Raw genomic sequence first — 27102 nt, 5'->3', positions numbered from 1 at the left:
GGAGCACATTCAGGAACCATGTTAAGTGGAAATCACACAAAGGGAAAAAAAAAAAAAAACGGAGGAACGCACTGACGTTTCTGCAGTGATGTATTCATACCAGACACCTTTTTAAAACTCCCATTTAATATCAGACGAGATGCATAGAAAACAAACGCCACTTCTTGTTAATCACACAGTACAGTCACAAGAAAGGACACACCATCCATCTATTTTTGTCCTTTTAAAATGTTTCAGGAAATGCATCTTACACAAAGTGCCAGGAAAACAGAACTGGCTTTTGGTACGTTAATGAAACACTTTTCAGAAGTGTGGAAACCAGGACAACCCAGACAGATCCAGCACAAACGCAAGCCCCGGGCTCCGCTTCCCGAAGAACATCAGGGCCTGATGGCGCGTCCCGGGCTCCAGTGGCGCAGGCCCGGTCGGGACCCCCCTGCCGCGGAGCAGCCTCCTCACCACCGACAGCGCCGGCTCCTTTCTTCTAAGAGCTGGTTATCAAATATTTCTTTTTCCCTTCAGAAAACAAAAGATACTTCACTTTAGTCATTCATCATTGTGTTTTAAAGAGTACGAAACAGGAAGGTTCCTGTTTATGGGGACAGAGCTTCAGTCTGGGAAGATGAGAAAGTTCTGGAGATGGAGGATGGTGACGGCCGCACAGCTACGCAAAAGTGCCTAATGCCACTGAGCTGTGTACACTTAAAAAGAGTTAGGATGGGTAAATTTTGTTGTGTGTATTTTAGTACAATTTTTTTTAAAGATATTTTCAGAAAGAGTATGAAGTATCAAACTGTTCCTACTACATGACCTCCCTGTAAAGAAAAATCACATTAACAATCGAGTGCCCAGCAGCCCCTTGGGAACAGGGCCATGCAGGACACAGGTAAACCAGGATGTTGGTTTTGATGTTTGACCGGCAGACACCTGGAGCCACGTCAGCGGCTGGAAAGAGGCAGCCACAGAGACGGCGGGAGGAGCGGAGACGGCCTACACCACGACCTTGCGCAGCACGGTTACATAGTCGGCCTGTGCACAACTCCTCAACTGTGACTCCCAGGCGAAAAGGACACCAGGAGGGAGGGGACCTCCCTCACAACGCCATCGCCATCGTGTGGGCTAGAGATGCATTCACATTCCGTCTGGCCACTGGAGCCACTGGTCCCGGTGCCAGGATGTTGATGCGCTCCGAGAAGCTTGACTGAGGCCCCAGGTAGACAGTGGACCTCACTTGCTGCCCTGCTCTTCTCTGGACGGTTCCGTAGGCGGCCCCGAGGCCACACCTCCTCCTGCCTTGCGGAGAACTCATGGCTCTCCTGGGAGCCCCTGTGATCATGTGCCTGTGATGGCGGGAGCCCTGGCCCCCTTGGCCTGGATGGAGACCCTGCCCTGGCCTCGGCCTGCTGCTGCCCGCACGCCCCGCCTGACTCCGGCAGGGCTTGGCACTGAGCCCAGAGATGGGATTAGGGGCTCTGGGGCCAAACATCCAAGGCAGCTAAACACACCGATGTGAGAGAAACATCTTGATCACAGCATTCTTCTGCCTGGCCAGACACCATCTGGGGTGACTGCTGCCTCCTAATCTTGCTGCACGGGCCTCACAGCCATAGGCTGGATCAAGAGGAAAACAAGTTCAAAATACAAACAACAGCCCCGCAGAGAGATTAGGACGGACACGCCCGGGCACGCGACCAGCACTCTCCATATGCAGCTGCCACGGGATTGGGCCCCGAGGCTGGCAACCCCAGGGAAGGCCGTGGCCGAGCCGCAGGCCTTGGACATGTGTCCAACTCTGCCACCACTGATCAGCTCCGGAACCCTGGACCACCACCAAATCCACCTACAGGACAGGAACATCCAGCGCTGCCTCTGCGGGGCCTGTGGCCATTCCCTGGCCCTTCACTAATGTATGTTTTAAGGAAGAGTGGGCTGTGGGCAGCTCTAGCCAGAACCACCAGCGGCGCAGAAACAAAACCCCTGAAGACATGAACTGAGAACGATCTGGAAGTAGCGCTCGGAGCGGCCTACCGGTAGCTCAGCGAAGGTCCCTTTATGTACTTCTCCTCCGCCGTCTTATAGTCCACCGCATCCACCGCAGAGATCGCGCAGATGATAGCCTGCAAGAGGGGACAGCAGCTTAGCTGTGGCCGGCGATGCCCGGCCGGTCCGTGGGGTGCACGTGCCTGGGACACCGTGAAGGGCCAGTGCAGCCAGCTACGGCCTCCAGACACAAAGCCTCTGCTTGTTATGAAGGCTATGAAATAAAATCCACAATGCTACTGTGTGGGCTAGAGATGCGTTTATGTCACTGAAACCAAAGAATGAAAGGCAAGACCCAAACACACAAGTGCATTTTAAAAAATCTGTAAGTTTACTGCAAAAAAAAAAAAAAAAATTTTGGCCGGGCACAGTGGCTCACGCCTGTAATCCTAGCCCTCTGGAAGGCCAAGGCGGGCAGATCGCTGGAGCTCAGGAGTTCGAGACCAGCCTGAGCAAGAGCGAGACCCCGTCTCTACTAAAAATAGAAACAAATTATCTGGCCAACTAAAAATATATATAGAAAAAATTAGCCGGGCATGGTGGTGCATGCCTGTAGTCCCAGCTACTCGGGAGGCTGAGGTAGTAGGATCGCTTGAGCCCAGGAGTTTGAGGTTGCTGTGAGCTAGGCTGACGCCACGGCACTCACTCTAGCCCGGGCAACAGAGCAAGACTCTGTCTCAAAAAAAAAAAAATTTTAAGGCCGGGTGCAGGGGCTCATGCCCAGCACTCTGGGAGGCCGAAGTGGGAGGATCACTTGAGGCCAGCAGCTCAAGACCAACCTGAGTAAGACCCTGTCTGTACAAAAAAATGTAAAAATTAGCTGGGTGTGGTGGTACCTGTAGTCCCAGCTACTCAGAAGGCTGAGGCAGCAAACTCGCTTGAGCCCAGGAGTTGGAGGCTGCAGTGAGCTGTGATGACACCACTGCACTCCAGTCTGGGAGACAGAGCGAGACCCTGTCTCAAAAAAAAAAAAAAAAAAACAAAAAAACTGAGGCTGGGCGCAGTGGCTCACGCCTGTAATCCTAGCACTCCGGGAGGCTGAGGCGGGCGGATCATTTGAGCTCAGGAGTTTGAGACTAGCCTGAGCAAGAGCGAGACCCCATCTCTACTAAAAAAAATACAAAGAAATTACCTAGACAACTAAAAATACATATATATAAAAAATTAGCCGGGTATGGTGGCACATGCCTGTAGTCCTAGCTACTGAGGAGGCTGAGGCAGGAGGATCACTTGAGCCCAGGAGTTGGAGGCTGCAGTGAGCTAGGCTGACGCCATGGCGCTCTAGCCCAGGCAACAGAGTGAGACTATCTCAAAAAAAAAAAAAAAAAATTGAAAGCTACGATATAAGGATCTGAGTACACGATAGATACCTGACATTAGGGAATCACTGTTAACCTTTAAGGTGAAGTAACAGTGCTGTGCTACGGTGGAGAGCAGGTTCCCCTGGGGCATTCTCTGGGGTGGACTGTCCTGGGCCCTGCAGGTGTTTCCACCCACCCCAATCATAATCAAAATGTCCCCAGACCTCACCCAGAGTCCCCTCAGGACAGAAATGCCCAGTTTTAAAGAAACGCACTACAGTATTTACGGGTGAAAAATGTTTGAGGTTTTTTTTGCCCAGAGAAATCATCCCAGGGGGCCTATGTGCTCATGAGGGCTGACTGTGCATTTTCTTTCTGTATCTGTGTGGAAGTTTCCAGTTATGGAGGTGAATGGTTTTGAGTCTGATAACATCTTTCTCATGCAGACACCCAGTGGGCCTCCCTCACGCTCCAGCCATAAACCTCACCAAGCCCCAGCCCAGCTGAAGTCCAAGATCATGGACCATCCTAACCACGGTTTTGCGGCTCTCGCCGGGCGTCCCAGGACACGGCCCTGGTACACTTCATGTGCTCAGGAAACCGAGCTTCCTCCAGCCCGAGTCACCTCTACCCCAGACAGCTCCCATCCTCAAACGCAGCATGTAATCCCCGAGCCCCTAAAGATGTACCCAGCGGTCACCTCGGGCAGAAGCACGTCCAGGACGAACCGGATCCTGTCGCCGTGGGTGCGCGTCAGCACGGTGCTGCCCATCTCCTGGCAGACACCCTGCAGGTACTTCACCACCAGGTCCAGCTGCTCCTCGTCCTCCAGGTACGTCTCCACGCAGGTCACAGGTTGGCTGGAGTTCAGGAAGGTCTCCAGCCAGCGCGACGGCCGCCCACTCTTTAGCACGGCACGCAGGTGGCTCTCGGCGCCGCGGGCCTTCACAATGTACTCCACCAGCTTCTGGTTGGCCCGGTCACGGGCAGCCCGAGAGCGATCGGGAAGCACCTTCCTACAGGGCTGCCTCCGTCCCAGGGCGCTGTCCACCTCTGGCTCCTTGGGGTCCCCTCGGCTCAGCTGTGGGAACCTGGTCCCCAGGGCGTCCTGCTGGATAGACTTCCGCACGGGGTAGCCTGCAAAGGATGCACCACCGGGGGCCAGCGCTGGGCGGACAGGTCTCTGCCGCCTTCCCACTACCACTGAGCAAATGTCACACTCTCCCCAGCCACACTCGGGTTGCCCGAGGCTGGGGGGTCTAGGACCCAGGGGTGGCTCCAAGGGCTTCAGGTTCCCCAAGAGCCTCTAGAGAGGAATTTCCACGTCGTGAAGGCTCTTCCTTTGGGGGGGATCCCTGGTATTTCCTGGCTAACTGGGCCCTTTAGCCAAGTTCAACCCTGAAGAGCAGAGCACCCCCCCACTGATGAAGAATCAATACAGTTATTTCCACTCCTCTACCAGGGTCGGGGGGGAGGGAGAACCCTGTGCCCTCAGTCACCGACATGTGGCACAGGCAAGGAGAAGTGCTGGTCAAATGCTTTAGCGTTCAGTGACGGCCTCCAGCCTCGGCAGGGACAGGGTGTGTGGCTCACGTGCCCAGGAGCCCAGGCCAGACTCAGGGAGCAGCCCCACCGCATCCTGGGGGGCTCAGTTCTGTGTGGATGTGGATGGCCCAAGGCCAATAAACCCACTGTCACAGCCCAAGACACTGAAGACCGTTTTCTCAGGGGCTGAGAAGCAGCTCGTACTTCCACAGACAGGCCCGAGACTTACTTATGTGGGCAGCATAATACTCCAGGAAAGAGCCAGTGAAGGACCCACAACCTGCAGGGGGAGGAGGGGGAGCCACGTTCAGACACAGAGGTGACTCTGGAGATGTCCTCCAGGCTCTGGGACCAAAACACCTCCTTGGGGGACTTTCAGTCTAAGCCTGAACCAGACACCTCTTCCCACGACGGTGTCAAGGTCACGGTCGCTGCTCCCGCCACCCCGGGGAAACATTGCCGGGCATGAGTCTCCCGGGGGGACCAGAGGACACCAACGCATTTTACTAACAAGGCCACGTTTCATAAATTCCCGACCACAGACTTGGGACGGACGGAAACCAAATCTCTCACTGAAAGGAAACCCTGTCTTCCGTGTCTGCCAGTTGTGTCCACTCCGCCCAGGGGCCTGCCCTCCGCCCACCATGGGGAATGGCCACCCCCCTGCTCTGGGCCGTGCAGAGCCTCCACGCACCTAACCGGACCCTGTAGTCGGTGATGAGGGACACGCACCAGCCGATGGCCTGGTCGAAGTCCTCCCTGGCCTTGTTCTGCAACGAGACCCCATAGCAGGCATCAGCGCAGCAAAGTGGGCTGCCCAGGCACCTGCTCCAGAGGCCACTCTCGGAGCCCTGGACCTGACCTCCGAGCCCCGGTTTCCTCTCTTGTTAAGGGCCTGGCAGAAATGCACCAGGCCCAGGTCCGGGCCCCGAACTCCTCAAAATATGCCCACCAGTGGCCCCTCTCGCTGGGCCAGTCCTACGGCGTGGACAGCACAAAACACCTCAGGTGTGGCCAATATATCATCAGACAGAGAAAACACAAAAAGTCTTATGAGCAGGGTGCCACCGTGGCGTACGTACGCCTATAGTCCCAGCTACTTGGGAGACCAAGGCAGGAGGATCACTTGAGCCCAGGAGTTGGAGGGTGCAGTGAGCTGTGATGATGCCACTGCACTCTACCCCAGGTGACACAGCAAGGCCCTATCTCTAAATAAGTAAGAAATAAATAAAAATAAAACACGGCATGAAACACCTCGTTCTATGAGGTGCCTGTGCCTGCTTGCACTGCCTGGAATGAGGCGGGCCAGCCCGGGGTAGGGATGGGTGTCAGCGCCAGGATGCGCCCAGGCCTCCCCATCCTCACCAGCAAAAAAAGGATGACAGCCCCGTCCGTCCACCTCTGACAGCTGCAACTTGGACCCAAGATACCACCAGCCACCAAAGAGCAGGGGCGTTGAGGTGAAATCAAGGAGCTGGGACGGGATGACACACCTGGGCCAACCCCACCTACCGTCCCAACTGCTGTCCCAGCCCAGCCTTCCCAACAGCACCTGCGCCAGGGCACTGGGGGCGCCCACCCCTCGGCAGGTGTCGGGCTGGTGCAGGCAGCTGTGGCTCTGGCCAGGCTCAGGCCGGCACCTGGGACGGCAGCCGGGCGGATCCTTAGAGAAGGTGACAGAGCAGCCCCACAGATCCCCAGGTGGGTAACCGGCCCGTGGAGCCAAGAGGCTTGGCACCCCAAGATCTCCGCCGGCCGGGCAGCCCCCAGTGTTTACCTAACAAACTGCTTCCCCAAAACCAGTCCTTGGGGGCCATACTTACTACCACTGACATGAACCAGACTTCGGGACCTACATGCCTGACTGCTCAAGTAGCCATGGGCACCTTGTCGGCATCCTGGGGCACTGAGGACAATCCTGTGTCCTTGTAACCCGCACCCTGGTGTGAGACAACCCATCCTCCACGTGTTTCGACACACACAGCTACAACAAGGAGCCTGCTCTCCTCCTGCCCATGTCCCTCTAGTCTTGGACACAGCTCAGTGGCCCCAGAGTGAAAGGGATACTTCCTAGAGTGACCTCAGCACGGCCAGGCCACTGGTCAGTGTCTCAGAGGCACGAGGCCCACCGTGGCCGCCGCCCCTCCCAGCACCCCGGGTGCCCCAACAGCTTCAGGGAACAAACCAAGCGGCCAGCAGGGAGCCGGGTCCCCTTGGAGGCACAGGCTCCGGATGTGACATGGGCGCCAACCTCCCACAGCGGCACACATTAAGACAGGAAAAGCCTACCCACACCCACCGCCCTCGGGGTGGCTGAGGCTGCAGTCAGTTGGCAGAGCAGGACAGACCCCCGCCCACAGGAGGCCTAACCCAAGTCCTGAAAAGCAAAAACAACTGCACAGAGCTGCCAGGGACCCCGTGAACCCCTCATCCACCTACCCCAGTGTTCTAGTTTTGTTGTTTTTTTTTAAAGCTGCTACAATGAAATGAGGGTTTCCAAACTTGAAACAGACTATTTTGACTTGGACAAACTCCATGTAGCTTGTCCGCAGGGTACACGAGAAAAGCCAACCACAGATGCACGGACGTAGGGAGCTGCTCTGGGGGACCGCCTGCCACGTGACACCTGTGGACCGTCAGGCTCATATCCAGAGTCTGGGCTTCCCGCTCCAGCCTCAAGGGGCTCCCACCTGGGTGCCCTGTCCCAAAGGGCGGCCTGGGGACAGCTGGCCAAGGGAGGAGCTGGCCTTGCACCCACCTCTCCGCTGCAGCCTTGCCCGCCACCCCAGGCCTCGGTTTCCTTCCCTATAAATGGGGAAACAGGGCAGGAACTTCCCAGGGGGTTGTGACCGATGCCCGAAGTTGTCAGAGTGGGTGCAGTGCCAGCTCCAAGTGCCACTCTCCTGACTTTCCACATTCACGAGTCACAAAATAAACCACTCAAAGAGGCAAGTGCATGCAGTAATCCACCTACCAGAAGCGCCTGTTTTTCTTTACAGTCGAAGTGCTTTAGTCTTTTCACAGACACCGTAATCCTTGACGAAGCAAAGAGGCGGAATCGTTAACGGGCAGGAACTTCACTCAATGCATTTGTTTGTCGAGGGAGACAGTCCCTCAGCCGTGAGGGCACATCCCCACGTGGGCTACACGTCCCAGGATCAGGGACCGAGCAGGGAACGACTGGCAAATGACTGGCCAACTAACAAAATGGCCGAATTCGGGGGGGACGGACGCTGTCTTCACAGCCCCAACACAGATCAGATTTGCTGTAGTTTTGGGGAATGGGGGTCCAAGGCAAGGCCCATCTACCATCTTTCACAGCCAGCAAGTACGGTTTGAAACCAGAGTGTTGGCCGGTTCCTTCGCACACAGCCTTTGCTGGCTTCCCTTCCTAGCAAGGGGGAAGTTGCTGGAAGGCACCTGGCCGGGCTCAGCACAGGGGCTGAGGCCTATCTGCTGCCCCAAGAGCCTCGAGGCCCCACCTGGGGCCACCGCAAGGAGCAAGGAACAGTGGCCTTACCCCCGCCCCTTCGGGTTCATGTCTCCTTCGATGAAAAGCACGCTGGCTTTCTTGTCTCGCCGCCTGACGCTCTTGACCTGTGGGCAAATCCAAGGAAACAAAGCATCAACACGAAGAAGAGATGGTGGGTTGTGACTGTTTCTCTGATATCACCTCATGTGGCTGCCTCGTGAGCAGCCAAAACACGGCCACAGGCAACGCCACCAGATCTGGGGCAACCCTGGCAGAGGCCACAGCAACGAAATGCCCCGAGCTCTGCCCACGCCTCACTCTTAAGTACTTCTATTTCTGCGCAGAGTCGGCTAGGTCTGTTCTGGTTTCTCAGTGAAAGGAACCACACCTGCCACTGCCAGCTGCCTCCTTAAATAATGTCCCCACCGACTTTCCCAGCAGCTCAGCAGGGCAGGTTTAGTCTCCTCATTTTTTGGATGAGTGAAGTGAACTCAGAAAGGCCCAAGAACAAGCCTAGGCCACACGAGAGGGGCCATGGGTCCAGCCTCCCTCCACGGCCCAGCCATCCCATGGCCTCCCAGGGCTACGGTGGGAAAACAAGGCCACACAGTGCTGGGTCTTGGGCAAGGCCGCCTGCTCTCACACCCCAGGAACCTGTCACATTAGTGACTTGTTAGCCTGGCAGGAACCCAATGAACTGACAGAAATGAGGGTGCAGGAAGGAGGTCATGCGGGTGCTGAGCACCGACGGAGGGGCCCCCAAAGACTTGGCCAGGAGGCACCTGGTTCTGCTACGAATGTGTTTAACCCATGTATCGTGTCCAGCAAACACCGCAACAAGTTCAAGTCTATGTTTTCTGTGACCAGAGTCATATGGAGGTATTGGTGGCTCTAGTGAGATAAGAATCTTTAAAATAGCAAAAGCATCTCTTAATTACCGCAGAGCAGATACCTTTTAGATTTACACATCATTGTCTCTAAAAGAAAATTAAAAGAACTCTAGCTAGAATGATCAGAACCCTGTCTGTGCCGGAGGGGAGGCAGGGCCGGGAGGTGCCTCCCTACAGCGACACTGAAACCACGGCCGGGTGTGCAGACGGCGTGGCCGAGGGCTGTGCACACCCGACCTCACCACCCGCACCAGGAACCGTGACAGGGTGCCAGATATCCGTTTCTATCCATACCACCCATCCCTACCATAAAATCTAAATTAGTGAGCTCTCATGGGGAAAAAAATTTGAAACACACAGTATTTAAGATGAACAAATCACTAACACTTTTTTCAGGCAGGTTTTTCTAAGCCTGCCTGGCAAAAATGTGACCTGTTCGTGCCAAACTGACCAGATTCCTTTATTTAGGTAAGTGTGTCCCCAGAAATCTTTTTAATAAACCTACTGTTTTTCCCCAGCAATGACAAATTAATGAAAACATAAACTCAGGTCAAATTATCAAGAACTGAGGACGAGTGGAATAAAATTCATGGGATTTGACTAACTGCTCTTAAAAGACAGACGAGATTGTTCTTACCACTGCTGGCCAGAAGGGGTATTTTTGGTATTTAAGCCAGACTAGCATTCCTACTTCAAACGAACGTGGTTCTAGAATTAAAAATAGAAAGAAAGAAAGAAAAAAAAAGAAAAACAAAAGATAGAATAGACAAGTCAGATCCACATCAAGCACCAAGTGCAACAGCTTGAGAAAACATGATTATTGTGATATTGTTTAGATCTCATTTTAACAAAATTCACTTAAAAGATCAAGAGAATTTGAAAAGCAGATAGATTTGTAACTCGTGTCACTTAAGACTAACTGCCAATTACGAGACAGCAAAACAGAATGGCAACGGTTCAGAGCATGGTGCGGTGCTGGCTTCTCATATGGGACAAACGTGCGGGGCAGCAGGAGGGAAGCTGCGAGGGCAGGTGGGACTCTGTCCTCTACGTACAATTCTGTAAACCTAAAATTACTCCGAAATAAGACACTATCAAGAAAGAGTGTGTACGAAACAGAAATAAGGTTAAGAGCACACAATAAAGATCCAAACCCACGAACTTAATTTCCAAGTTCCTACAAGGCTTATCTGAGAAACTAGGGTTAAAAATGGGGTAAAATTATTGAAACCAAGAGATAACTACAAAACTATTTATGAATAAAATTTAACTACATTTTCTATACCAAAAAAAAAAAAAACCAAAATGAATGAATTAAATTAAAAAAAATCAAGTACCAGAAACACTAGGAGAAAATAGAGGCTGTTCTTATACACACGGAACAAAGGTTCCCAGCTGACACTGCAGGAGAAAGGAAACGCTGGAATATTTAATTCTAGAAAAATCAAAAGGCCTATAAGGTAAAAAAAAAATAAGACCAAATGAAAGTGGAGGCAAGCTGGGGAAGACATCTACTCCCCACACGACCCACACGGGTTCCCACCAGGTGGGGCCATGCAGACAAACGGCCAATTCAGAGGCCTGTCAGTGACTCCTCAGACCACGCTTGGCTGACAGATGAAAAACAAGGCCAGACGCAAACCAGCTCAAGCCACCGACAGACAAAAGAGCAAACACCTGGGCCCTGGCAACCGGACCCTGGCTGGGGGCGGTGGGGGTGGAAAGGCCCCTGGGGAAGGCACAGCGCCCTCCTCTGCGGCCAGACCCCACTCTGGGAACAGATCCCACAAAAACGGTCTCCTGGAGCCCAGGACAGGGGCCCTGTAGCACCTGTGGTCCTGGAGCCCAGACACGCCCAATGGGTGAGGCAGGACTCAGTGAGTGAAAACTTGCCACCCCTAAAAATAATAACCAGTCACCACTAAGAAGGATTAGAAGATCATGTGGAAAAGTAAAAAAAATCTGGGTTAGCATCAGGTGAAAAAAGGGAAAATGCAAAATTGTAATTAAGTAAGTTCATTCAATGACGGAAAACCATTCAAGCACTTTGGACAAAAAAAGAACTACATAACAAGACCGCATGCACACGCGGCTTCCCAGCTGTGTGACTGCCCTGCAGTCTCGTGGGGTGTCACCGTGGGGGAACCGCATGTGAGGCCCTCCAGACCCCCTGCACTATCTCTGCAACAGCCTGTGAATCTATAATTTTTAACAAAAAAGCTCAAAGAAAAAAGTTAGACTAGGTTAAGATGGATGGTTAATGGGTGAGTCTAAAAATGTCACTGCTTCTAAATTACTTCATTCATGAAGCAAACTGACTTTCTGCTCACTGCTGGTTGGAACCTTTGGGTCTCATTTCAAACCCCTTCCACAGACGCTCCGTGGCACCTAAAGGCAGGTTTCCCTCTGGTGCAAACAGCTGCTTATGGGAGGGGCCGGAGACCCTGCCTCCCTGGTCAGATGCCCAGACGCCATCGCCAAAGGAGGCTGACAGCGGCCACACCCCAGCAATGGCGACAACCGTCTCCCCACCAGCCATCCCTCCTTCCCACTACAGGGACGTGAGGAAGGGTAGCAAAGGAGCAGTGTCTAATAGGGAGGGCAGGGCCGTCTCTTCCCAGGAGCCCTGTGCTCCCTTTTGTGTGCCTTACTCCTGAGACAGAGGACCAAAGTGGCACTTCTTAAGATCCCTTCCAGGTCTCAGTTCAACAGCAGAAAAATCAAATAGCGAAAGACCTGCAGAGGCAGATGTCAGGGACAGTCTCAGAACACTAGCCCACGCTGCTGCTGACTGTAGCGTTACCTCCGAAGGCCACTCTGTGGTCACTTCTTACCATGATAGAAAAGGATTCTCGGTGGCTCCTCATCATCCTCGTCTTCCTCCAGGATGGAGTTGATGGAACTGAACTCCATGGACTCCTCGGAAGACTGAAGGTCTGCAACAATGTCATGGGAGACTCTCACTGTCACCACACTGTCTCAATGACTCATCCCAAGAAAGCTCTTTGTGACACATGACCACCAAGGCATAAAGAAAAGATCCCACACTGCCAAATTCAAACAGGGCGCTTCGCCTAAAGTCGCTTTAGAGAAAGATACTCGACAGGGAAGAGGGAGAGCGCCTTTCATGTCGCAAGTGAAAGCGAGAGAGGCAGGCCGGGGGCCGGGACACTGCGTGTGTGTTCTGGGTGGGCTTCCTTTTGTCCCCATGGCTTACTCCGCCGGGCCGCAGCACTCCATGGACGCCGGGAGCAGGGAAGAGGGCAGGGCAGGGCAGGGGTGCAGCCACTGTGTCTTCAGAGAGGCGAAAGACACATGTCGGCTCCCAGCAGCTTTCAGTCCTGCTAAGGAGGTGGCCTCAGGAGAGGGGTGTGCACTAAAGACAGATCTAGTAACAAGTTTATAGAGAACAGATCCTAGGACGGCTGACCGTGCAGTCATTAACGTTTCCAAGCCTGCATTTCAGAAATAGTGGGACGCTATAGTGCTAGCTCGGTGCGTGGCGGCCACCACACAAAAACACATCAACATAGGAATCCTAAAAAGTCAGGAGCCTTTTAAATGAGTTAATCACTTTTGAGATTCCTGCCCCATTTAGAGGGAATGCATTACTGTTTCTGCGAGAGTTACGAATAAAAGAGTTAATCCCCGGGGCGCAGACACGGCCTGCGCACAGCCACACGCTCCCCGCTGCCGGCGCCAGCAGTCGAGCTGCCACCCTCCACCCCAGCCTCCTCGCCCTGCCCTACACTTCCAACAAAACTAAAAACACAAATATTTGGGAGAAGTTGAAGTAATTGTAGCCCAGTGCGGAGAAGAACAAAAATGAATGAAGAAATCTCTGCTCTGAATCTATTCTGGTAACAATCTCATCAAGACCTCATTAAATATACACAAACGCCTGCTAGAACTTGGCTGTGGGGGGAACCACAACTCCACCCTGCCGGCGCTCCCAGCACCTCGTCCTCCCCTAACAAACTTTACCTTCCTCCAGTTTCCTAGAATCCGGGAGATGGAGACTTCTGGTGTCCTCGGCGGGAGCGTGTGGGGGAGGCTGGCTGGGTCTGACAGCGCTGCGCAGGGTCATGCACTCCCTCAGCCCTTGCCTGGGGGACAGCTCGGGCCCCTCGGCTCCCATCTCCAGCGAAGTGGCTGGCGGCCTCTGGCTACCATCCAGGCACGGCCTCTTGGATGAACGTTCTCCAGCCTCTGAGCAGACCAAGTGCGCAGGGCCCGGGGGCACCGTGAGGCTGCCCAGTGGCAGGCTGGAGTCCCGGCCCTCAGCCCTGGCACACGGATCATCTTCCTTGACCCTGCAGGTGGGGGACGGGGCTGTCCAGCTGCCTCCCTTTCTCTCACTCTCTTTGCCATTGTCTCCCTCTGATGGCAAAGGCACCTTCTGGCACGGGCTGGGCTTCTGTGCAGAATTTCTTCCCTTCTTACTTGCAAGAGTCTGATCTCTGTCGTGCACTCTGGCCCCGCTGCCATCCTGAGAACCATCTCCAGCCGCAGGGGCCAGCAGGCCTCCAGGGTGTGCACTTTTCCAGAGCCCCTTCTTGTGGTTCGCTCTGTACCGGCGGTCCTTTTCACAAGGGGATGGACCTGACAGGCTTTGTGGTACACACGCCCTCCTCCCCTGAGGTGGGGAATAGTCCGAATCGCAGAGTGAGGGGGCTGGCTCCGTGGGCTGCTTCCCTCTCCGAGATGGAGCCGTTCCTACTGTCCTTGAAGAGCCTTCTTGGCTCAAACTGGCTCTCTCACTCAGAACATCCAGAGCCACCCGAAGTGACCGTCTGTAGGTCAGTTCCTCCAGAGGTGCAGCAGGAACCTCGTTCTGCGAGGCCCCACAGACTGAAAATAAATAACGCCTGGTTATGTCCAGATACCCAGGCATCGCTGTCACGGCATTGCTTTGACAGCATACTTGTCTAACTTCGACCCCTGGATTTTGAGCCTGGATGGGTCAGGGGGAGACTCACATTTCTCACCTACATTTCCTCAGAAAGGAGACAAGGCCACAAAATAGCAGCTATTCATTCAGGACTTCGAGGCTTCATTTTTTTAAAACACAAATTTACTGACCTTAACCTGATTGGCTAAAAAGATAAATTCCTCCAAGTTACAAAACAATACCATGAGCAAAATGTATTCAAATGTTTTGCAAATCCTCTCTCAGCCATACAATTTCAAATTCAATCAGGGTCAATAAAAACCAAAGCCAACTACATAAAGAACTCTGCTGGCAATGTATTCCTGGTCTGGGGGGGAGGGGGACAAGGAATATCCGATTAAAAAGACTCATTGTGGGCTGATAAGTTTTCAATACTTCTTTCCAAGGGCATTTCAAATCCAGAAAAGAGCATCGTGGGCCTTTAGTTTGCAGCCCAACCTCCCTGCTGCAATAGTTTTATTTATTCATTCTGACACGTAGATATGGAGCTATTTATTTGAACAAGATGATGGATGCAGTATCACGACTTAGCGGGTACAATACCACAATCAAAACAGTTTCCCCTGCTTAACATTAAAGGCACCCACGAATAACCAGCCCCCCAACACCACCTGGGCCAACGAAGAAGGGGCCACGAGAGAGGACGGTCAGCCTGCCTCAGGTGTCCAGAAGGGCGCCCGCCCTAAACAACCACTTTTCTCGGAGGCACAGGAAAATAGCCTTATTTTACAAGCACCAACGGGAGGAATTCTGGTCCACCTTTTCACAAGACAAACAATTCTTGGCAATTGGAATAATGCTCCCACTTTGGGAAGAGGAAGGAACGGCCACATCTGGGTTTGCTGAACTGCGAGACTAGGTGGGCACTGCTGCTCCCAGGGCGTGGGGGTAGCACGTCCCTGGCCTGGCTTTAGCAAGGTCTGTCTCACCTACAAAATGCAGAGGGCGTGGGAAGCAGAGAGTCCTACGTTGGCCCTGCCTGGTGCCCACCTACCACAGGACCTACGCATCACGGGCAGCCACCAACTCCTCCTCCCCTGGGCTCCGCTCTCAAATGGCAAACACACAACCAGCTGCTTCTCAAAGCTTGGGCTGAGACCAGACTGGCCAGGGAGCAACAGAACCATCTAGAAGTCTTACTGTAGGATGAGGAAAGAGAAAAGGAGAGCCAGCGTGGCCCACCTCCTGCGCACACTGGAGAACACGGATGCTCACCCTGACCACGCTGGGACAAAGAACAGGACTGGTTCTAGGGGCAGATTGTGGGAAGGTTTAAGGAAGCAGATCCATTTTTTCTTCTCCTTCAGTTCAAGGGGTTCATGTTCCCTTGTACGGAAAAAAAGTGGTGAATAGGGAGAATTTTCACCTAGAAAGCTGAGTCTCTCTGTTCCCTCAAACTCTCACTTTGTGAAACCCAATGGTCACCTGGAAACACGCTCTTACCTAAGGAGGAGGCAATGGCTTCAATCTGAGACTTCCTCAGGACCTCAACGTCTGTGCTTTTCACCTTAATTCTGCAGAGACAGAATCGACTGTTACACGCCACCAGCCAATGCCACCACAGAGACATTTTCAAACATGTTTTTCTTTAGATGACAAAAGAATTAAATTCATTTTCCTCCTCAACCTTCCACTTAAACCAAAAGTCACAGTCAACTAGGAATTCACACGCCTGAGGTTACAGGCAGCAAGGACCCTGGGTGCATGTGGTTTTTTTTTTCCTTTTAAGACAGAAAAGGTTGGCTGGATTTAAGAGTAAAAATGAATTCAAATTGTGACTTTTATCAGGCAAATCTGACTTTCAACTGCACAAATAACTCCTTTGTTAGATTTTCAGAGTAGATGATAATGTCACTAAAAGCTGTTTACAGCCCAGCAGGTGTGTTTTAGTTTAAAAGGATGTGCTTTCCTTTTAAACTCGAGTATTCAATTACCTTCCCAGCCGCAGGGAAAGTGTGAGCTGGGGCCAAGCAAGCTTAGGAGGCAGCTCTGAAGATCCACGAGTAGGAAGGAGTGGGGCACAGAGAGCTCCCAAGGAAGAGCAGCAAGGGAGCCAGGCGGCTCCCTTCAGAACTGGGAGTTCTCCCGTGCCAGTGCCACACTGCATAGGATCTGGGCCTTCCAATCACCACCACCCCAGATGATCTACACCTTCCCACCACCAGATACTCTCAAGGAGAATAACGTGCCGCCTGATGATCAATTATTTGCCTTCTGAATGCTCAATAATTTGACAGGCTCAAAATCCAGATATTTCAGAATTGATGGGCCTGTCACACAGGTTTCCCAAACAAAGACACAAAGGTCCCTGGGAAGGAAATATCCCTATTTTAATCCCAAAGAGAGTTCACCCTGTGTATAATTTACATTTATTCAATTTTGGCACAGATCCCTCTGTAACTCTCACAGAATACCTTGTTTAGATCTTCAATTTCCAAACTGACATAAAATTAAATTAACTGTTCCCCTTGTAAAGTTACTATGACCGCTAATGAGTTAGAATAACTAAGCAGGTAATACGCCCTTAAAAGTGGGCCTTGTTTTTTTGGGGAGGCAGGGAACTTAGTATCGGAAGTCCGCACAGAAAAAAACAACAGTATTAAAAAAAACATAACACTTAACTTTTCCTCTAGGGAGAGTATTTGAACATCTAGAAAAAATTCCTTTTTCCTCTTATTTTTTGTTGAAGTCTCAGTTCTGGCCAACACCTATGTTTAAAAAAAAAATCCTTGTTATTAAAACAGTTGACAAGAACAGAATCAGTGGCAACATAAAAATGCAAACACAGCAAGTAATTCTTAAGGTATCCAACTATGGGATTTCAGAGCTACTCAGTCCAACTCCCTCACTGCACAGATGGGGAAACCGAGGGACAAGGCAGACCAAGAGAAGGACCTGGGCTTCTGCCTTGCAGTGTAGCACTTTCTACCCAATTGCTGGAAAGATTCCCTGAAATACTACCATCATTTACTATCCCAGGGCTCCCTGCCAGACATTTCCTTGAGTTAGAGCCCGACATGCCTTTTTATAGCTAAGACTGTTAATTTTTTTTTTTTAGTGTGGAAAAAAAGACACTTCTGGAAGTGTAACCTTGTAAGCACTAGACCAAAACCCCATTATGCAGGGACTGAGAATCAGTGCCAACCGTTCCAGCTCAATTATTTCACTGAAGCCAACTCCTAGGTATCTCCCAATAAAGATTTTACTTGTCATCAGAAAGTCATTTCTAATTCCTGAAATTACAGAATAACGGCTGTCACCTTTGCAGGCCATAATCGCTTTTCCCATCTGCAGAGGACATACTTGGCATCCTCCATGATTTAGACTCATGTGGCAAGCGGTAATGATTTGGCACAAACAAAGTACTTCAAGGTCTGACGGCCGATGTGCCCTGCAACAAAATTTGCACAGTGGTTTATAAAATCGCTCGCTTGCCATGTTCATGCAGACACAATCCTCACGGGCAAAGGTTAGCCCGGCTCATCCTCAGTTCTGCAATGTTGCATTGAGATGCCGGTCGCCCAAAAAGCAGACTGACAAACGGAAGTGACTGGCTGTGGTACCCAGGGAGGTGCCTGCGTTTTTTTCATAAATAAAATACGGCACAGTTCCTCCCAAAGGTTCTGTCTGGATTATTTTTAAAAGGCTCCTGAATAAATCATCTCTGCACTGAAAGCATGCCTGCGACCTGGGCAGGAGAGACATTTAAAAACAATCAATGCTTACAACCCTCCCCTATTTGGGGAGTTAACAGTTGACCACAGCACAGAAAACTAAGAGAGAAAAATGACTGCTCTCTCGGCTGCCATGCTCCCGAAAGGGCAGGGACAGCTGCAGACTGGTGGTCATGGCAATGGGGGGGTTAACGAGAGCAGCAGGGGAAGTAAGGGAGTTCAGGCAGAATACAGGGGCTCACAGCAGAAGAGGGTGTCACCGCAGCAGGGAGGAGGGTTTCCGTGGCAGAGGTGGGGGGATTTCACCATGGGGCAGAGTCCAGGCAACAGAGGAGGGGGACACAGCAAAGTGGGGGTTCAAGCAGCAGGAACAGGGGATTTCACCATAGGGAGGGGTCCAGGCAACAGAGAAGGGGTCACAGCAGCAGAGGTGGGGGTTCAGGCGCAGGGACAGGGGATTTAACCATGGGGGGGTCACAGCAGCAGAGGTGGGGGTTAGGGCGCACGGACAGGGGATTTAACCATGGGGGGATCACAGCAGCAGAGGTGGGGGTTCGGGCGCAGGGACAGGGGATTTCACCATGGGGAGGGTCACAGCAGAGGTGAGGATCCAGGCCGCACGGGGCCCGGAGGGTTCAGGCATGGGGGAGGGGCCCAGGCAGCGGGGCCGGGATCCAGGCCGCAGTGGGGCCCAGGCGGCGACGGGCGCGGATCCAGGCGTACTGCCCGGGCCCGCGGTCCGGGCAGGAGGCTTCGCGGCGGGGCCGCCCCTCCCCCCAGGCCCCTCTCGGCACGGCACGGCCGCCTCAGCCCCCGCCCCGTGGCCCAGAGGGCCGCAGCCCGCCGGGCTCACCCGGCGCCTGGCCCTGCCCAGCGCGGCGCCCCGAGCCCTGACGAGCAGGCCGCGGTGGCCCCAACGGAAGAGGCACGCCCGCCAACCGCCTCCCACGCCGCCCGCGCTCACCGCCTCCACTACCGCCGCCGCCGCCGCCGCTGCCGCCGCTGCCGCCGCTCCCCGCGGGGCCGGGGGCGGGGCCTGCCTCGCGCGGGGCCAGGCCCCGCCCCGCCGAGTGCCGGCTCCGCCCTGACGGCGACTCCGTCTGCTCCGGCCCCGCCCCTTCCGCCCCGCGCCGGCCCCGCTTTCCCGGGTCTTCCAGTTGAGGGGAGTCGGCGGCCTGGGTGGCTTCTACCGGCGCTAGGTCCTTTTGTCTCCAGTCGGGTCCCGGACGCCGGCCCCGCGGGTCCGAGTGGGAGGACGGACGCCGGGCCGGGCTGGTTTCTCACTCTGAGACCCTGCCCCCCCCCCCACACACACACTCAGAGAACCTTCCAGAACCTTTCAGTTCCCGAGGTGCCTCCCGCCCCTGCACAGGGCAGACCTCATTCCCGCCCCAAAGCCAGGCGCCCGCTCGCACTCACAGACTGGGGCAGTTTCCCGAATACCGCAGTTCTCTTCTTCCTCCGGTAGCCGGATCTCCCAGCTGGTGCCTGGAACTGCAGAGGGGCCAATCCCGACCCTGACCCTAACCCTAACCCAAAGGGAATGCGCAGGCGGAGCCCCTTCCTGTCACGTCTCTGCCCACAGATGTGATGCCTCTTCCATCTTCTTTTCTTATATTTTTGTATTTAAAATGGTCTCGCTCTGTCACCCAGGTTGCAGTGCAGTGGCGTCATCACAGCTCACTGCAGCCTCCAACTCATGGGCTCAAGCGATCCTCCTGCCTCAGCCTCCCAAGTAGCTGGGACTACAGGTGTGTCCCAGGACACCCTGCTAATTTTTCTATTTTTTTTTTTTTTTTTAGAGATGGGGTCTGGCTGTGTTGCCCAGGCTGGTCTTGAACTCCTGACCTCAAGCCATCCTCCTGCCTCGGCCTCCCAGAGTGCTGGGATCACAGGACCTGATTCTGTCTTTTTTAAGACTAAAGTCCACCTCCACCTCTGGGAGCCCGGTATCTGGCTGGGGCCCGGACTTTTCCAGTTGGAAGTGCGGTAGCAAAACAAGCCCAGGCTGCTTGTAGCTTCTTCATGATTTCACGGGTGGAAGATGCGTTTCTCCCGTAGTTCTTAGCAACCTCAGCGTAGGATTTTTTCCTCCTTTTCTTTTTTTAAGTTGAGAACTTTCTCACCTTCTCACTTAAAGGAGGCGCTTCCAGGCTTGGCAGTGGCATATCCGAATTTTGCCAGCCTCACTCCTCTTGGTCTCAGGGACCATTATTAAGTGAAATAAAAGTTACTTGAGATGCTGGGCATCACGAGATTTCATCACATGACTCAGAGCAGTGTACGATTTAAAAATTAAGAAATACTTATTTCTGGAATTTTCCATTTAATAATTTCAGACCATGGGCCGGGCACGGTGGCTCACGCCTGTAATCCTAGCACCCTGGGAGGCTGAGGCAGGAGGATTACTTGAGCTTGGGAGTTCGAGACCAGCCTGAGCAAAATCAAGACCCCCTGTCTCTACTAAAAATAGAAAGAAATTAGCTGGACAACTAAAAATATGTAGAAAAAATTAGCCAGGCATGGTGTCATGTGCTGTAGTCCCAGCTACTTGGGAGGCTGAGGCAGAAGCATTGCTTGAGCCCAGGAGTTTGAGGTTGCTGTGAGCTAGGCTGACGCCACGGCACTGTAGCCTGGGCAACAGAGGGAGACTCTATCTAAAAAAAAAAAATAATAATTTCAGACCATAGGTAACTGAAACCGATGGAAGCTAACCCACCAATAAGGGGGGACTACTGACCCTGCTATTTGTTACATAACCCAGAGGGAGAGTATCCCATGTCAACACATGGAAGCAGGGTGGGTTTCATGGCCTTGCGACCTGGGCCTAAACAGGTCCCCTGCTATTGCTGAGCCCCTATGGTTTTGTGGTGTGTGTGTGGCCCAGCCAGGCATGTCACCAGCCCTGCGTGGAAATGGTATATCGGGTCAAAAAATAAAACTGAGGACAGGTGTTACATCTTTTCCAAGTTTTGGGCCACTAAGGGTCCTCTGATCTGGCCCTGGGGCTGATCCAGTCGTAGGCAGGGAGGGAAGGGGCAGTCCCTCAAGGCAGGATGCCTGTGTACCAATTCATCAGCCTTTGTTTACCTGAAGCTGGGAGCTGCTTGGAATTGGGGCTGGCCAAGACGTGATGGGCTCTTCCTTGGTGCACCCCCAGCCTCCAGGAACCAGGGACAGCCTTTCCTCTTGTGTTCTGAGCTTCTTGTGTCAACCTGGCCGAAGGAAGGTGGGTGGTAATTGAATGCCTGTAAAACTCCTTCTGAGGACACGGCCAGCAGTGGGGCCCGGTTTAAGCTGGTGGTTGTAGCCAAGTGTTAACAAGGTCAGGGGATGGTCAGGGTTGCTAGTGTGGTCCCCTTATGGCCTAATTAGGGACTTGAATGGGTTGGAACATGGGTAGAGTTTCTATTCAGAGGCTATTTTGATGTTACAGTTCAATCACTTTAGAAAATATAGATTCAGTCCCGGTTCAGCCCGGCTCACTGGGTGTGTGTCTCTACGTTTTAATCTTTGATTTAGTTCATGGTTCAGGAACAAACTTAATACATTTTTCACCCATCACCAAATTAACAAAGATGAGAGAAACAATAGTTTGGCCCCCGTGCAGGGCATCAGAGAGGCCGAGGTAGTAACACGGGGCTGCCGGGGGTGTGAACTGGTACCTTTCTGAAAAGCAACTTGACGTTATCTGTCAGAGGCCTTGAAAATATTCAGACCCAGCAATTTCCACTTCTAGGGGTTTATCATAAGGATAATAATCAGATGGGCACCAAGATTTACATGCAGGAGTGGAAACTGCATCCTTATTTATATTAAAATCATGGAAAAATTAGGAGTCCCCTAAATGTCCAACCGTAGAGGTTTTGTTAACTAAAATATGATGGGAACCGTTTTTGGCAGCATCTTGCTTAACAAGAGAGAAATGCATGTGACAGGTTTCCAGTAGACAGGGACACGTTTTAATTAAAGCCTTAACTGGCTTGCAAGTGGGATGGATCCTACGGAGGCTGTTCTCACAGTGACCTGCCAGTCCTTTGTGCTGCTTTAGAAGGACACCCTTCATTGCAACAGCGAATCTCGGTGGTTTAGGATCTACATTCTTTCTTTAAACAGTATGTGAGTGACTGCTTTTTGGCAGGGACTGGGCGTACGATGGTGAGAAAAATAGCTCTCGGGGAATTTGCAGACTGATGGGGTAGACATTTAATAAAATAATGTTTTAGCACCTCCCATTGGCATGGGTATAAATACTTTATAAGTATTAATTTATTGAAGGCAGAACCCTAAAATGTTGGCCTCATAATTAGCTCCATTGTTTTGGCTGTTCCTGCCTAACTAACCACCCCAACGCCTGTGAGGGCCACAGAGTTTATTTGCTCACAGTTGTGCAATCTGGACTTGGTTGAGTGGGGTGATTCTCCTGCTGGGCTTGGGCATGGTCACATGCGTGTGTGTTTAACTGGTGGCTCCGCGGAGAGTGGGACAGCTGGGCTTGTGTCTGTCTTCATGGGACTGTCCGGGCCAGGGCCTGTCCTGCTCGCTCTGCAGGGTAGGTGCTGGAGGTTCCCAGGAACCAACAGTGAAAACTGTGGGGTCCCCCTTCAGGTGGAGCCACTGGCACCGAAGCACATCCTCTGTTTAAAGTGAGTTGTGGGGCCAGCTCTGATTTCAGAGGCGAGGATGATGCTGGAGACATGATTCTTGGACATCACCCACAGACAGCCACGCCCATTTTACAGACAAGGAAACTGAGACTCAAGAAGGTTCAGTCCCTTGTCCAAGGCAGAGATAAGATCTGAAACGGGAAGTCAGGCTTCGGGGCCCACACTGCTAACCACTACGTGGTAAAATACATACAGGTTCCGAATAAGTCAGCACAGAAGTGGGAAGAATGGGGAGAATAACAGACAGACACCCTCGTCTGGAAGGAGGGGGGATTGAGGATGTGACATTTAACCTTGAAACCTGGAGTCTGAATGGGGCAGGGAGAACTTCCAGAGCTTAGGGAGCCATGCAAAGGCCCTGCGGTGGCCGAAGGACCAACTCCTCAGGAGCTAAGAGCAGACTGGTGGCGTAGAGGCCTGTGCTTTCTATCTAATGTGCAGATTTGTGTCACCACCACAACCAAGGCCATTTCAGAACGATTCCATTACCTCAAAGATGTTGCTTGGGCTGCCCCGTTATAGCCACACACCGCACCACCATCCCTCACCCAATTCTGTCTACAGAGTCCCTTTTGCCGTGGAACAGAGAGACACAGAGTCTCTGGGAGCTGAGGTGTGGGCATCTTTGGGGGCCATTTCCACCCACTGAACTCAGATGTGGCCATGGCACTTGCTTCAGCCAGTGAGATATGTGCACAGCACCGTGGCCACCACACACCTCCCTTGTTCCTTTTCCCTCCTGTGAAGGGGACCAGCCCCATTTCTGGCCGTGGGTGCCCTGCCCGCCTTCCTCCAGGAGGAGAAACCCGGAGCTGAGCCCCCGCCACCTGCCATGGGCAGCACCGTGCAAGTTTCCAAGGCTGTCCTAACATAGGACCACAAACCGGGGGTGGGCAGGGAGCATAAAACCACAGACAAGTATTTTCTCATGCTTTTGGAAGCCAGAAGTTTGAAATCAAGATGTGGGCAGGGCTAGTTCCCTTGGGAGGCCCTGAGAGAGAAGCTGTCCCCGGGCTCTGCCCTGGCCACTGGTGGCCCTGATGTTCCTTGTGTTCTTCAGATTGTAGACATGTCGCTCCAGTGCTGCCTCTACCTTTGCGGGGCACCTCCGTGGGGGTCTCTGCTGCTGCCTCTTCTTCTGCAGACCCCAGACATTGAACTAGGCCCACCCTACTCCAGTGTGACCCCCTCTTAACTCACGACGTCTGCAAAGACCCTATTTCCAAATAAGGTCACATTCTGAGGTTCCGGGTGGACAAGAGTTTTGGGGAGACGCGGTCTAACTGGGTGCGGCTGGCATACGTGTGAAACCAACCTTCGCCACTTCTGCTTCCCGGGCCGTGAGATGCTTGTTGAGGCAGTGCGGCTTCGCTTGGCTGCCCTGATTGGCGCCACTCTCTGCATTGTCCTGCGGTAATTGGTCCGCATGCCGTCCTTCCCCCGGACGCTGGCGTCCTGCAGATGAGCAACTGTGTGTCTTTCTTTCTTACATTGTAGAGGATGGAAAAAATTAATTTTACCAGCTGGCACCAGGATGCGTCTTAGAGACGCAACTGGGCTTGTTTGGGAAAATACCTTAATTAGTACTAGGGGACAGGCAGGGCGGACAGGAGATGAAAAGGGCCCACAAGGGGATGAGAGTCTCCTCTGAAGGAGAAAACAGCTGCAGTGGGGGGCTGAGGGAGAGAGGCTCTGGAAGGTGGGGACCCCCAGGGGCCCAGACAGCTGGGAGACGACAGAACAGATGGGGCAACTCTAGTGTTGAGTCTGTGAGTCCCTGGGGTGCGACACAGAAATGGAGAGACATTCTGGACAAACCCCAGAATTCATGAGAAACCTGGGGAGACCCAGGCTGGAAATTAAAACAGTAAAACCCGGACCCACCTGTTTAGGCCCTGAGCATCGGTCCAGGTTTGTGCTGGGGCTGTCTGGGGTCGGGACAGGTCGATGTGTTTCCCACCATGTTCTGTGGCTTGGCTTGACGGGTTTCCTGTTGCCTGCATTTCGTCTGTTATTGTAAAACAACAAACGAAGGCCGGGCGCGGTGGCTCACGCCTGTAATCCTAGCACTCTGGGAGGCTGAGGCGGGTGGGTTGTTTGAGCTCAGGGGTTCAAGACCAGCCTGAGCAAGAGCGAGACCCCGTCTCTACTAAAAAATAAAAAATTAAAAAATAAAAGAAAAAATAAAAAAATAGAAAGAAATTAGCCAAACAACTAAAAATAGAAAAAATTAGCCAGGCATGGTGGCGCATGCCTGTAGTCTCAGCTACTCGGGAGGCTGAGGCAGGAGGATTGCTTGAGCCCAGGAGTTTGAGGTTGCTGTGAGCTAGGCTGACGCCATGACGCTCTAGCTTGGGCAACAAAAAATAAATAAAGAAATTAATTAATTAAATAAACTCCCCTACACAGTGCTGGCCACTGTCTAATGTAGGAGAGACCCCTCCAGGCCCAGGGTCCAAAGACGGTGACCCAGGCCCACCTGTGCTGACGCCTCTTCCCGGTGGCTGCTGGACTCAGGGTACTGTGGAAGGGTCTCATGGATGGCCCACGGGAGCCAGGGCCCCTCCTGCGTGCACTTACCCACCATGGCACTGCAGCCTTTCAGATCACAGACCAGGGGCTCCACTGGGCACTGTGGACACTGGGACTGGGTTGTTCTCTGGGAAGGGGTGTCCCAGGCACTGCAGGTGCTGAGCAGCCTCCCTGCCCCCTCCCACTCCAGGCCAAGAGTACACTCCTCCCCAGTTGTGAAAACCACAAATGTCCCCAAACATCGCCCAGTGTCCCCTGGGATCAGAATCACCCAGGGTGAGACTCCCCGGGTTAGGAGAATTCCACTGACCCCCCAAGAGACTCTGCGTCCCATGATCACCTGCCTTGCTGCGGTCCCAGGAGGTTGCACACATTTAAATCCGTACCCTGAGTGTGACTAAAGGTCTCCAGGGACATAATCACCCCTAATTGATAACCATAGACTAATTTCACTTCCCGTCCCCAAGCAGGCATGGAAGTGGCCACAGCAGTGGGGAAGAACCCTCCCCTGGAGCCTCCAGAAGTCAGGGCGCCTGGATTCCGGACTTCTGACCTCCAGACTGTGAGAGGACAAATTTCTGTTGTTCTCAGGCCGGGCGCGGTGGCTCATGCATGTAATCCTAGCACTCTGGGAGGCTGAGGTGGGAGGATTGCTTGAGGTCAGGAGTTCGAGACCAGCCTGAGCAAGAATGAGACCCTGTCTCTACAAAAAATAGAAATGATCTGGACAGCTAAAAATATATATAGAAGAAATTAGCCGGGCATGGTGGCACATGCCTGTAGTTCCAGCTACTCGGGAGGCTGAGGCAGGAGAATTGCTTGAGCCCAGGAGTTTGAGGTTGCTGTGAGCTAGGCTGACACCATGGCACTCTAGCCTGGGCAACAGAGTGAGACTCTGTCTCAAAAGAAATAAAAGAAAAAAAAAATTTCTGTTGTTCTCATCACCAGCTTGTGGCCATTGGCAACAGCAGCTGTTATGGGCTGAGTTGTGTGCCCCTAACCGCCTGCACCTGAGAATGTGACTGTGCTTTGACATAGGCCTTCTAAAGAGGTCATTACAGGAAAATAAGGTCATTTGGGTGGGCCCTAATCCAGTGGTCCTGGTGTCAGAACACAGGCACACTTTGGGGGGGGGACCGTTTGGGGACACAGGGAGAAGGCAGCATCTGCAAGGCCAGGAGTGAGGCCCCGGAAGGAGCCCACTCTGCCGGCACCTTGATCTCGGGCTTCCAGCCTCCAGGATTGTGGGGAAATAAGTCTCTGTTGTTTAAGCCACCCAGTCTGCGGTGTTGGAATCCAGGAGTCTGAGCAGACGACAATAGCAGCCTTTGGAAACTGCTCCTGACTTGTCCTACGAGGCCTGGCCTGGCCCGTGCCTGGGTCCTCGTTCCTAAAAAGTTCCCCTTTGGTTGTCTGGAGAATACAGCCCTGGTCTTTGGTGACCAGCACACACTTGCCAGTCCTGGAGTCCACCCTGGGCTGCACCTGGGGCCACGGGCTCTCTGCCCAGTGCACCCCCGCTGGGGGCACCAGAGGAGCCTCCCTGCCTCCCCCTGGCCCACCTCCCCCAGCCTGGCAGTTTCTCTGAAAGCGCCGCTTTGTTCTTGCTGGTGCCTACATTTCCTTCCTTCAAGGTCGTTTCCGCCTGTGTCTGGTTAAGGCGAGAAAAATAGGGAACAACATGGCCTTACTCAGTCGCTCGCAACTCCCCCAACATCACATGGCAGCCAACCCGAGACATGCCCTGTACGGCGGGGTGGAGCAGGTGCCCCCAAGTGCACATGGACACAAAACACTCAGAGCTTGTTCCCAGGGCCTCTGGGAGGGCCCCCACCCGTTGTGACACCTGTGGGTGACGGTGGCAGGTGGGAGCTGAGGGTGAGGGAATGAGCCTCCCCCAGGGAGCACACCCAGGCGGCGTCCCAGAGTGGATCGTGCACCAGGCAAACAATGGATGCAGAAACAAACCTCACCTTAAATATGCGCCTGTTTACAGAGTTTTGGATTTACAAGATGAAACACTCCCAGAG

The 27102-nt window shown here is 53.1% G+C and overlaps 1 protein-coding gene across 5 annotated transcripts; it reads right to left on the bottom strand.

The window, feature by feature from the left end:
- Positions 1–106: 106 nt before the first annotated feature.
- On the bottom strand, positions 107–18873 carry PWWP3A (PWWP domain containing 3A, DNA repair factor). 5 transcript variants are annotated; one of them, XM_045542880.1, is made up of 14 exons: positions 18838–18873; positions 17460–17590; positions 16822–16907; positions 15643–15713; positions 13233–14099; positions 12083–12184; positions 9886–9956; positions 8407–8483; positions 7861–7921; positions 5581–5656; positions 5116–5166; positions 4042–4478; positions 2029–2117; positions 107–516 (listed from the first exon to the last, which is right to left on the bottom strand). In XM_045542880.1, the coding sequence occupies exons 2-14, from the start codon at positions 17514–17516 to the stop codon at positions 456–458; spliced, it is 2106 nt and encodes a 701-aa protein (XP_045398836.1). In that variant the 5' UTR covers positions 17517–17590; positions 18838–18873; the 3' UTR covers positions 107–455. The 5 variants fall into 5 exon arrangements, with proteins under 5 accessions (XP_045398836.1, XP_045398857.1, XP_045398872.1 ...); XM_045542890.1 differs by lacking the exons at positions 107–516; positions 2029–2117; positions 4042–4478; positions 18838–18873 and adding an exon at positions 18454–18527 and having other exon boundaries at positions 4548–5166; XM_045542901.1 differs by lacking the exons at positions 107–516; positions 2029–2117; positions 5116–5166; positions 5581–5656; positions 18838–18873 and adding an exon at positions 18454–18528 and having other exon boundaries at positions 4321–4478.
- Between the last annotated feature and the right edge of the window lie 8229 nt (positions 18874–27102).

The sequence above is a fragment of the Lemur catta genome, chromosome 1 (genome assembly GCF_020740605.2).
Source record: "Lemur catta isolate mLemCat1 chromosome 1, mLemCat1.pri, whole genome shotgun sequence".
Taxonomy (NCBI): Eukaryota; Metazoa; Chordata; class Mammalia; order Primates; family Lemuridae; genus Lemur; species Lemur catta.
The sequence above is the reverse complement of the archived record's forward strand: the minus strand, read 5'-3'. Positions and strand labels throughout refer to the sequence as shown.

What these genes read in the sequence shown, in the direction of transcription:
- PWWP3A (XM_045542880.1), bottom strand. Translation starts at nt 17,516, where the DNA reads ATGGAGGATGCCAAGTATGTCCTCTGCAGATGGGAAAAGCGATTATGG. An exon ending in ATACTCTCCCTAGAGGAAAA is followed by an intron (nt 15,714 to 16,821) that starts GTTAAGTGTTAT and finishes CTGTCTCTGCAG; the next exon opens with AATTAAGGTGAAAAGCACAG. An exon ending in AGCCATTGCCTCCTCCTTAG is followed by an intron (nt 14,100 to 15,642) that starts GTAAGAGCGTGT and finishes ATTTATTTTCAG; the next exon opens with TCTGTGGGGCCTCGCAGAAC.